This window comes from Piliocolobus tephrosceles, chromosome 4, assembly GCF_002776525.5.
Source record: "Piliocolobus tephrosceles isolate RC106 chromosome 4, ASM277652v3, whole genome shotgun sequence".
Taxonomy (NCBI): Eukaryota; Metazoa; Chordata; class Mammalia; order Primates; family Cercopithecidae; genus Piliocolobus; species Piliocolobus tephrosceles.
The window spans coordinates 63,786,998-63,799,154 of NC_045437.1; the positions used below are offsets into that span (position 1 = coordinate 63,786,998).

General features: G+C 39.4%; 1 protein-coding gene across 2 annotated transcripts in view; it reads left to right on the forward strand.

The window, feature by feature from the left end:
* SLC38A9 (solute carrier family 38 member 9) overlaps window positions 1-12,157 on the forward strand; it is an 86,066-nt gene that overhangs the window by 53,764 nt on the left and 20,145 nt on the right. For both annotated transcript variants that reach the window (XM_023210528.2, XM_023210527.1), the window contains 4 exons: window positions 499-558; window positions 3,941-4,135; window positions 7,353-7,460; window positions 10,728-10,834. In XM_023210528.2, the coding sequence (XP_023066296.1) occupies window positions 499-558; window positions 3,941-4,135; window positions 7,353-7,460; window positions 10,728-10,834 (470 nt within the window). The remainder of the gene's footprint in view (window positions 1-498; window positions 559-3,940; window positions 4,136-7,352; window positions 7,461-10,727; window positions 10,835-12,157) is intronic.

The window sequence follows — 12,157 nt, forward strand, 5'->3', positions numbered from 1 at the left end:
TTATCATGCCTATAAGTGAAGAAAACTGCAGAAGGTGAAGCTATGTTAACAGTGAAGTCGTCTTGGTTCAGTGTACTAGATTACTACACAGATATTAAAAGATTTTTATAGGCCGGGCGCGGTGGCTCATGCCTGTAATCCTAGCACTTTGGGAGGCTGAGGTGCATGGATCACAAAGTCAGGAGATCGAGACTATCCTGGCTAACACGATGAAACCTGTGTCTACTAAAAAAATACAAAAAATTAGCCGGGAGTGGTGGCGGGCGCCTGTAGTCCAAGCTACTCGCGAGGCTGAGGCAGGAGAATGGCGTGAACTCGGGAGGCGGAGCTTGCCGTGAGCTGAGATCGCGCCACTGCACTCCAGCCTGGGCAACAGAGCGAGATTCCGTCTCAAAGAAAGAGAAAAAAAAAAAAAGATTTTTATAAATAAAAGACCTTCGAGGGTAATCGATTTAGTATCTTTCATTCAGTGTTAAATATTTTTTCCTTTATTTTTAGATTTTATTCATCACATTAATGACACGGACACTATACTGAGTACCAATAATAGCAACCCTGGTAAGTAGTTTGGGATGTTTGTTTCTTTACTCTCCACCTTGCTCCAAAAAGAATTTAAGGTAGAACATGTGACCTTATTTTAGGTAAATGATTAGTACAAAATTATTATGTTTACTGAGCTGCTAAATTGTTGGTAGGTAGTGTGTTTTTAAAAAAAGAACCTCCAAAAAGGCTGTGTTAATGTAACCAGGCAATAGGTTGTATTAATGTGAGCTAGGCAACATTTAGTTCATATTATACAACTCACAATTTAATTACAGTATACATATTTGCCTGTGAATAATCAATATTTTCAAGAACCTATATCACTATTAATGATATCAGATGTCTAGAAGCGTAGTTCTCAGTTTAACTTAGTTTTAGAGATCTGTTGTTTTAGTTATTAATATATAGGCTATACAAATTTGTAACCTGTAAAAGAATTCATTTTCTAGTAATAAACAGAGGTTAGTAACTAAATATGGAAAAATAAATTGAAGCTTTGGCTCCAAAAGAAATTAATTTCTTAGAAATTTTTCTTTATTTTTAAAAAATAAACCATTGTGGCCAATGGGTTTAATCCAGTATAACAATTACAGGGAAAGTGAATATAAACGTTAATATAACTTTGGTAACAGTTAAGCTGTTAAACTTGAACATCACCTAAAGCTTTATGTATTTAGATTTCAGGGATACTAAACTGATGTCATGTTGATGGAGATGCACATTGATCACTAAGAGGATAATTCATTAAACACATTTACTAAACTTACTATGTGTCAGGAACTATTCTAGGCTCTGGGGATATAATAATGAACAGACAAAAGTCCCTCCTCTCATGAAGTTTACATTCCAGTATTTGCTACTCATTATCTTACTTTTCCCCCTAATTAAACCTGTCTTTTGTTAATGCTAGAAAGTCAGTGAGTGAAGTACTAGCTTTTATTCCTGTGAACACACACATGTATACCTTTGAATTATTATACTAAAATCTCTTGTGCCCTATCCCTTACTCAGAATTTTCAGAGAACGAAATAACATCCTTGTATTTAAAGAGAAAATTATTTTACTATACCTATTCTAATATTAATTGATGAAACTAGTTTACTAATATCTAAAGTTAATAGTACTTCTCCAGTAGGGAGTCAGTTCATCATTAAGGTAATAAATATTAATATCACAGTCACATTGATTATTTAGAGAACACCATCAGCAAAGTCAGTTTACTTTATATAGTGATATCTTATATCCAGCACTTCTTGATTTCTCTGCTAATGTTTATTTTGAACAGTATAGTAAACAGTGAGAATATGAAACAATACATTTCAGTTAATGTAAAAAATTTTAGCTACTGGGCATAGTGGCTCATGCTTTTAATTCTAACACTTTGAGAGGCCGAGGCAGGAGGATTGCTTGAGCCCAGGACTTTGAGATCAGCCTGGGCAACATAGCAAGACCCTGTCTCTACAAAAAAAAAAAATTAATTAGCTGGCCATTGTGGCATGCGCCTGCATTCCGAGCTACTCGGGAGGCTGAGGCAGGAGGATCACTTGGGCCTGAGGGGTTGAGGCTACAGTGAGCCGTAGTTACGCCACTGCCCTCCAGCCTGAATGACAAAGTGAGACCCTGTCTCAAAAAAAATAAATAAATTACAGCTAACATTTATTGAATGCCTATGTGCAGGCATTGCATTAAATGTTTTACAGCAACCCTAAGTGGTAGATACTGTCAACTCCATTTTCCAGGTGAAGAGACCAGGGAACATAGTAGTTAATTTCATCCAAGGACACCTAAATATTAAGTGGCAGAGTTGGGAATTCATTATTCAGTCAGTTAACTTCCATCCACAGCCTGTGCTCTTTTTTTTTTTTTTTTTTTTGAGACGGAGTCTCGGAGTCTCGCCCTGTCGCCCAGGCTGGAGTACAGTGGCGCGATCTCGGCTCACTGCAAGCTCCGCCTCCCGGGTTTACGCTATTCTCCTGCCTCAGCCTCCCGAGTAACTGGGACTACAGGCGCCCACCACATCGCCCGGCTAGTTTTTTTGTATTTTTTTTAGTAGAGACGGAGTTTCACCGTGTTAGCCAGGATGGTCTCGATCTCCTGACCTCGTGATCCGCCCGTCTCGGCCTCCCAAAGTGCTGGGATTACAGGCTTGAGCCACCGCGCCCGGCCTCTTTTTTTTTTTTTTTTTTTTGAGACAAGATCTCTCTCTGTTGCCTAGGTTGGCCTATAGTGGCATGATCATAGCTCACTGCAACCTGATACTCCTGGGTTTCAGCAATCCTCCCACCTCCACCGCCCAAGTAACTGGAACTACAGTTACACATCCCATCCAGCAAAATTTTGTTATTCTTGTAGAGACAGGGTTGCCATGTTTTCTAGGCTAGTCTCAAACTCCTGGCCTCAAGTGATCCTCCTGCCTCAGCCTCCCAAAGTGCTAGGATTAGAGGAATGAGCCACTGTGCCCAGCTGCCATAGTCTGTGCTTTTAACCACTATAATTAGCACAAGAAAATTTCTGTCCAGAGCACAGAAGAAAAAAAGCACACTAAAATGTTGACTGAGAAGGAGAAAGAAAATTAAATGTTTGGCTTTGTGGCATGCCAAATAATGGATAGACAATAAAATTAAAAATAGAACTGACAATGAATATTCTTTCTCTTTGACAAATGATAAGTATAAGGGTTACTTAAGATGCGTATTTTCTATCTGCATTAAGAGTTCTTTACAAAGAACTGATTATTAACAAAAACTCTATTGTGACATTAGAAACACAGTGAGAATGGCTGGTATTCTGTCTGATAACAGAAGAAATTGCCACTTGTAGATCAGTATGTAAGAAACATACATTTAGGCTGGGCACAGTGGCTCAGGCCTATAATCCCAGCACTTTGGGAGGCCGAGGCAGGCAGACCACGAGGTCAAGAGTTGGAGACCAGCTTGGCCAGCATGGTGAAACCCCGTCTCTACTAAAAATACAAAAATTAGCCCGGCATGGTGGCATGTGCCTGTAATCCCAGCTACTCAGGAGGCTGAGGTAGGAGAATCACTTGACCCCAGGAGGCGGAGGTTGCAGTGAGCTGAGATTGCACCACTGCACTCCAGCCTGGGCGACAGAGCGAAACTGTCTCAAAAAATAAATAAATAAAAATAAAGATAATATCTCAGAAATTTTAAAGATTCCCTCACTTTTATTTATTTGTAGGTGAAGGAGTACTAATATTCCTAAAATTAACCCTCTATTTTTTCCAGAAAGGAGACATTTAGGCTCCTGGGAAAAGTTGAGGTTGGTAGAGCAAGTGTCTGTCTCTAGAGGCAGTCATTTTCTGTTTTTTTGTTTTTTCGGTTTTTGTTTTTTGGTTTTTTTTGGTCATCTTCTCTAATCTGGTACTTTCCTATTGCAGTGATTTGTCCAAGTGCCGGGAGTGGAGGCCATCCTGACAACAGCTCTATGATTTTCTATGCCAATGACACAGGAGCCCAACAGTTTGAAAAGTGGTGGGATAAGTCCAGGACAGTGCCCTTTTATCTTGTAGGGCTCCTCCTTCCACTGCTCAATTTCAAATCTCCTTCATTTTTTTCAAAATTTAATATCCTAGGTAAGTAGTACCACTGAATTATGGAGACTTTGTGTAATAGAATACGTGGTGGAGTCTAGGGAAATATGGTCTGATTGGGGAGTTACCTTCCAAGCCTGTTCATCTGTGTTTAATTTGTTCATTCCTTTTTGTTTTGTTTTTTTCTTTTTCTTTTTTTTTTTTTTTTTTTTGAGACAGAGTTTCGCTCTTGTTGCCCAGGGTGGAGTGCAATGGCCCAGTCTCGGCTCACTGCAACCTCTGCCTCCAGGGTTCAAGCAATTCTTGTGCCTCAGCCTCCCAAGTAGCTGGGATTACAGGTGTGTGCCAGCACACCTGGCTAATTTTGTATTTTTAGTAGAGGTGGGGTTTCATCATGTTGTCCAGGCTGGTCTTGAACCCCTGACCTTAGGTGATTGACCTGCCTCGGCCTCCCAAAGTGCTGGGATTACAGGTGTGAGCCACCGTGCCTGGCAAGTTGTTCATTCTTATGATAACCTGATTTTTTCTATTTTTTGTAAAGAGTTTGGCACGGAGAAAAGTGTAGATGACCAGTTTTGGTTTGGTTGTAGTTTTTTGTTTTTTTTTTTGAGACACGAATTATTTGGTTTCTCATTCTAAACTTACTGAACAATTCTTCCTCATTTCCTCTGAGGATACAACTAGATGAAATAGATGAAAATTTCAGGGGGAGAGATCCAAATTGGATGTTATAGGAATTCTCAATTCTAATGGTTGGAAACAGAACTTACTAAGGAAGGTTATAGAATGTTTTTTCCTACAGTCTCTAAGAGTATTATGCAGGATTGTCACCTGACTTTGAACCTGGGAAATCATTCTCTATGTCAGGCTTCTTAGGTTTATTCTGCTTTTGCTCTCTTCCTCAGTGCTTTTTTTTTTTCTTAGAACACTGTTGCCTTCTTCAAGCAATAGACCTCTTTCTGTGAGCCCTGCTTTTCAAAAACCACTAAACGAATGTTTTTATTCCACTTAAAATGGCAAAAGGGGCCAGATGCGGTGGCTCATGCCTGTAATCCCAACACTTTGGGAGGCCAGGGCAGATGGATCACAAGGTCAGGAGTTCAAGACCAGCTTGGCCAAGATGGTGAAACCCCATCTTTATTAAAAATACAAAAATTAGTCGGGCGTGGTGGCAGGCGCCTGTAATCCCAGCTACTTGGGAGGCTGAGGCAGAGAATTGCTTGAACCCAGGAGGTGGAGGTTGCAGTGAGCTGAGATCACGCCACTGTACTCCATCCAGCCTGGGTGACAGAACGAGACTGTATCTCAAAAAAAAAAAAAAAAAAAAAAGAAGAAGATGGCAAAAGGAACCCCCCAGTGAAAGTTCAGATCTCGCTAACTAAAGACAAGGATATCATTCATAAGGAATTGATAACTCCACATAAACCATACAATTTCACCTCCTCCCTGTGGATGTGATCTTTGCTAGGCAATCTAGAGCATAAAATAAATAGATAGGCCAGGTGCAGTGGCTCACACCTGTAATCCTAGCACTTTGGGAAGCTGAGGCAGGCGGATAACCTGAGATCAGGAATTCGAGATCAACCTGACCAACATGGAGAAACCCTGTCTCTACTAAAAATACAAAATTAGCCAGGCGTGGTGGCGCATGCCTGTAATCCCAGCTATTCGGGAGGCTGAGGCAGGAGAATTGCTTAAACCCAGGAGGCGGAGGTTGCAGTGAGCCGAGATCATGCCATTAGGCAACAAGAGCGAAAACTCTGTCTCAATAAGTAAGTAAATAAATAAATAAATAACCCATCATATCAAGGAACAAGGCAGTGGCTTCTAGGTTTCCAGAAGACCAAAGGAAAAGTTAAAATTATTTCTCTTTGCCTGTCCGCCTCAGGTACGGAATTCACTGTAAGCTGCCATAGACACACAGAAGATGAAGAGTTGTGGTTATATAAGCTCTGCTGTCTTGTTTCCATCCTTTATGAATCAGCTAATCTCCAAACCGACAGTACTGCTTATATCACTCATTCGTGGTTTCCTGATTTGCTTGCCAACTTTCTATGAAACAGATCTTTTAAAATAATATAAACTTATAGAAGGATTTGCTCAATTGGGCACAACAATCACCAGAGTTCCAACCAGGTTGATCGTTGATTCTCCAGCTCCTTAAGGATATTCTGCTTTTGTTCTTTTCGTTGGTAGTTTCCCTTTCTCTTAAAACCATAGCTTCATTAGAGGAATTAGCATCTAAGGCCTTCCTGAGTTTTCTGACTCTACTCCACAATGACTAGACTTAATTTCTTAAAAGGAATAATCTTCTGCCTTCTACACTACTAAAAAATTCTGAATGCCCATCTTACCCTGTATATAATACCTGAGAATGGAGTCTGGAATCTCCGTCTAGCAAGTAGTGCTACCCAGTCAAAACCTCATCTAGATACTAGATCAGGATTGTTCATGTATTTTGGCTTCTCACCTTTCTCAAATATGCTTTTGATCCACATTCACTGCTTTTTTTTCTTTACCTTCTTACCATCTCACATTAAATACTGTGACAGACTGTCTCTAACACTTCCAATTCAAAGAATAAAAGTTAGTTTTATCCTATGTAATCCCACAATTTTATAGTGGACTCTCTGCTTATATCTTCTGCTTAAACTCAACTCATAAGTAAATGAAGCAGTTTTGTTTGCATTCAGCAATGTATGAGCTACCTTTATCTGATTCTTCTTTTCTTATTTTTTTTTTTTTCCTTTGAGATGGAGTCTCGCTCTGTCGCCCAGGCTGGAGTGCAGTGGTGCAATCTTGGCTCACTGCAACCTCTGCTTCCCGAGTTCAGGTGATTCTCCTGTCTCAGCCTTCCAAGTAGTTGGGATTATAGGCACGTGCCATCACACCTGGCTAACTTTTGTATTTTTAGTAGAGATGAAGTTTTGCCATGTTGACCAGGCTGGTCTCGAACTCCTGACCTCAGGTGATCTGCCCACCTCGGCCTCCCAAAGTGCTGGGATTACAGGTGTGAGCCACCACACCCAACCCGTCTGGTTCTTGTTAGGCCTACTACATAGAGTTTTTTTGTTCTTTTTCTGGGTAACTCCCTCAGCTTGTTTCTAGTCTTTAGATCCCAGCTGGGTGTTAGTGGAGATAATCAATGCAGGTAACAGTTTCCCACACTTTGCTGAGACTATGGAAACAATGCTTGATTTTAAAATAATCTGTAAAACACACAAAGATAATAAATGGTTTCTGAATTTTTTCCTCACAGGCACAGTATCTGTCCTTTATTTGATTTTCCTTGTCACCTTTAAGGCTGTTCGCTTGGGATTTCATTTGGAATTTCATTGGTTTATACCAACAGAATTTTTTGTACCAGGTGAGCTGTTTTGGCAAAATAATAAATTACAATAATGTGATCTTAAGTTAACCATTGTTATGCTATTCTAAAACAAGTAATGATTTTTTTTATGCTGGGCATTTTTGTAAATGCTAATAAGTTAAAAACAGGACTACAATTGAGATTATTTTGAGTTTCCTGCAGTTAGTGGTAACTAGGGCCCTTTGTCATTTCTACTTATTAGTTGAAGTTCATTTAAGTTATAGTGCACTAACACTTGCACTTTCTGTGTTTTTCATCCAGCCTTTCTGATGAGTATATAATGTGGTATTACATTGTGGTTTTGTGCTTTGTAATTAAAAATTTTTATTGACATAAAATAGTTGTACATATTTAGGGGGGTACATATGATATTTTAATACCTCTATGCAGTGTGTAGTGTTCCAATTAGGGTAATTGGGATATCCATCACCTCAAATATTTATCTTTTTGTTGGGAACATACAATGTGGTTTTAATTTACATTTCTGTAATGATCAGTGGAGTTAGCAACTTTTCATATGTTTGTTGGCCATTTGGATTTCATCTTTTCTGAAGTGTTTCTTCTATCTTTCTATTTAACTGTCTGCTTTTTTATATTGATTTATAGGAGTTATTTATACATTCCAAATATGAATCCTTTCTCAGATATGTGTAATGCAATTATCTTCTTCCTGCTTACATCCTTTCTTGATATGCCTTTTCAAAGGAATAAAGTAAGCAGCAGAAGTTTGGAGCTTCTTTAAAACCATTTTGTGAAGGAGTCTATTATTTAATGTATTATGTAATAATCATGGCATAAATGTGTTATTTAAAAAAGTGTATTTTCCACACAAAAACTTGTACATGCATGTTTATAGCAGCATTATTCATAATAGCCAGAAGTGGAAACGGCCCAGTGTCTATCACTAACGAATGGATAAATAAAATGTAGTATATCTTTCTTTTTTCTTTTAAGACAGCCTCACTCTGTTGCCCAGGCTCGAGTGTAGTGGCGCAATCTCAACTCACTACAACTTCCCCCTCCCAGTTCAAGTGATTCTCCTGCCTCAGCCTCCTGAGTAGCTGGGATTACAGGCACACACCACCATGCCCAGCTAATTTTGTATTTTTAGTAGAGGCAGGGTTTCACCATATTGGCCAGGCTGACCTCGGGTGATCTGCCTGCCTCAGCCTCCCAAAGTGCTGGGATTACAGTCATGAGCCACCGCGCCTGGCCAAAATGTGGTATATCTGTACAATGGGATATTATTTGGCAATAGAAAAGGAATAAAGTGTTGTGGTTGTGGTTGTACAACTCTGTGAATATACTGTTCAATTAAAAACTAGTTGTACACTTTAAGTGGGTGAAACATGAATTTTATTTCAATAGTGCTGTTAAAAAGAGTCTCAGGTTTTTAATAAATTTTCTCAAAAAGATAGCTTTTGGTAGTTAATGGGAAAAAGCTGACTACCCACTGTAATATGACAAGTTAGAAACCTAACAGTGGTCTTACTTGCCTTAATTAGAAAAGATAGAAAAGGATTAAATAACAAATTGCTTTACCGGGTATCTTAACTAAGTAATAGAATTGATTACTCTGAGAGACAGGAAATTCAGCTAAATTAAAAAGAATGTGTTGAAAACTAATCTTATTTTATTTAGATTTATTTATTTTATTTTAGAGCTAGTGCTTGATTCTTAATTGTTTTCTCTTCTTTTCCTAAAATAATATAGCAGAGTCAGTGGACTTTTTATACATTTCTACTTTTTACACTAAGGAATCCCCTGAAATGGGTTTGCCTAGACCAGCAGTATTTTCAATTAAATCATGGTTTTATTCTACATAAAATCAATTTTTTTCCTTCTATTAGCAGTCCTCAAAACAGAAATTGGCAATGCTTTTGTAGTGTTATTTTATTCTCACTTTAAAGTAGCTTTGTGTTTATTGCAGAACATTTAGAGATTATAGGTAAGTGGTTAATTTAAAATAAATTGCATAACTTGACGTAACCACTATTTATATTTTTGTGGATACTCCCCCCACCCCCGTCTTTTTTCTTTGCATGCACACATCTATACACACACATATATTTTAGAAGTAAAAGTAGGCTGGGCACAGTGGCTCATGCCTATAATCCCAGCACTTTGGGAGGTTGTGGTGGGAGTTTTACTTGAGCCCAGGAGTTCAAGACCAGCCTGGACAACATGGCGAGACCCTGTCTCTACCAAAAAAAAAAAAAAAAATTATTTTAAAGTTAGCTGGATGTGGTGGCATGCACCTATAATCCTAGCTGCCAGGGAAGCTGAGACAGGAAGATCACTTGAGCCCAGAAAGTTGGGGCTGTGGTCAGCTATGTTTGTGCCACTGCATTCCAGCCTGGGTAACAGAGTGAGAACTTATCTCAAAAAGAATAAAACAATAAAAAGTAAAATCACAGTATGTATGCTATTTCAATCATAGGGAAAAAAAGAAACTGCCTCTACAACATGATTTTTGATACCGTATACCACTGCACAACTGTATCTCAATTTAATGAATCCCCTGTAGGAGGACATTTATTTCTATTATTTTTAAATAATGTTTTTTAGATTTGTCAGTGAAGAATGTTAAATGACCAGTTTGCCCTTTCATAATTCCTTTTCTAGAGGTAATTTTCTGGCAAATTCAGGTATTAAAAAAATGAAGGACTTTAAAGTCAGACAGAGCCTAAATTTGAATCCTGCCCTTCCCCATACCAATTGTATGACCCCAAATAGGAATAATTGATACAAAGCGCCTGCACAGAGTGTACTTTTTTTTTTTTTTTTTTTGAGATGGAGTATTGCTCTTTCACCCAGGCTGCAATGCAATGGCACGATCTTGGCTTACTACAGCCTCTGCCTCCCAGGTTCAAGCGATTCCCCTGCCTCAGCCTCCCAAGTAGCTGGAATTACAGGCTGCTGCCACCACGCTCAGCTAATTTTTGTATTTTTAGTAGAGACAAGGTTTCACCATGTTGGCCAGGCTGGTCTCAAACTCCTGACCTCAGGTGATCCCCACCTTGGCCTCCCACAGTGTTGGGATTACAGGTGTGAGCCACCACACCCAGCCAGAGCATACTTTTTTTTCCCCCTTTTGAGTGCTTTGCCCAAGTATAATGCTGGCCTTGAGGAACTTTTTAAAGACATTTTAATATTCTCATTCCCCGGATAAAACAGTGACAACTGATTTTTAGTAATCAACTGTTGGCTACCACTACTCATTTTCTGTCAGTTTTAATGTTTTTGTTTTTATTTTTCTCCTAGAGATAAGATTTCAGTTTCCACAGCTGACTGGAGTGCTTACCCTTGCTTTTTTTATTCATAATTGTATCATCACACTCTTGAAGAACAACAAGAAACAAGAAAACAATGTGAGTAATTATCTTTGGAATTGACTTTTGTATCTCCTGAGAATAAACTTTTTAAGTCAGTATTTGAGCCACTTTATATTTGGGGTACAATTAGGCAATTTTGTCACAAGATCTTAATTTTTAAACTTAAACCATAGAGCAGTGGTCAGCAAATTTTTCTATAAAGGTTCAGATGATAAATATTTCAGGCCTTATAGACCATATGGTTTTTGTTCCAGCTACCCAACTCTGCTGTTATGTTATGGAAGCAGCCATAGATAATACATAAACAAATGGGTGATGGCATTGTTTCAATGAAACTGTTTACAAAAACAGACATCAGATAAGATTTGGCCCGTGAGTCATAGTTCGCCAGTGCCTGCTATAGAGTAACCACTGAAAAAATAGAGGTATAGCTAATAAGCCATTAATGGTGGTAAAATCTTTTAAAGATACCCTGGCTATGGTGGCTCAGGCCTATAATACCAGCACTTTGGGAGTCTGAGGCAGGAAGATCACTTGAGCCCAGGAATTTGAGACCAGCCTGGGCAACATGGTTAGACCCTGTCTCTACAGAAAAAATTAGCCCACTTTGGTAGCACATGCCTATAGTCCCAGCTACTTGGGAGGCTGAGGCAGCAGGATTGCTTAAGCCCAGGAAGCCAAGTCTATGGTGAACTATGTTCATGCCACAGCACTCTAGCCTGGTCAACAGAGCGAAACCCCATCTTAAAAAAAAAAGATGCAACCGGGCACAGTGGCTCACGCCTGTAATCCCAGCACTTCAGGCAGCCAAGGCAGGTGGATCCTGAGGTCAAGAGTTCAAGACCAGCCTGGCCGAGACGGTGAAACCCGATCTCTACTAAAAATACAAAAATTAGTCGGGCATGGTGGTAGATGCCTATAATCCCAGCAACTCAGGAAGCTGGGACAGAGAATTGCTTGAACCGGGAGGCGGAGGTTGCAATGAGCCAAGATCGCCACTGCACTTCAGCCTGGGCAACAGATCCAGACTTCGTCTCAAAAAAACAAACAAAAAATACAACTGATCCAAAAGAAGCCATGGAAAAGGAACCAAAGAATAGATGTGACAAATAGAAAACAAATAGCAACATAGTAGGTTTAAACCCGTTGTGTTGAAAATTACATTTAAAGACACTGCAGTTAAAAGATCAAAAGAGTCTGGGTGCAGCAGCTCACACCTGTAATCCCACCACTTTGAGAGGCTGAGGCAGGCGGATAACTTAAGGCCAGCTGTTCGAGACCAGCCTGGCCAACATGGTGAAACCCTGTCTCTACTAAAAATACAAAAATTAGCCAGGCATGGTGGTGTGCACCTGTCAT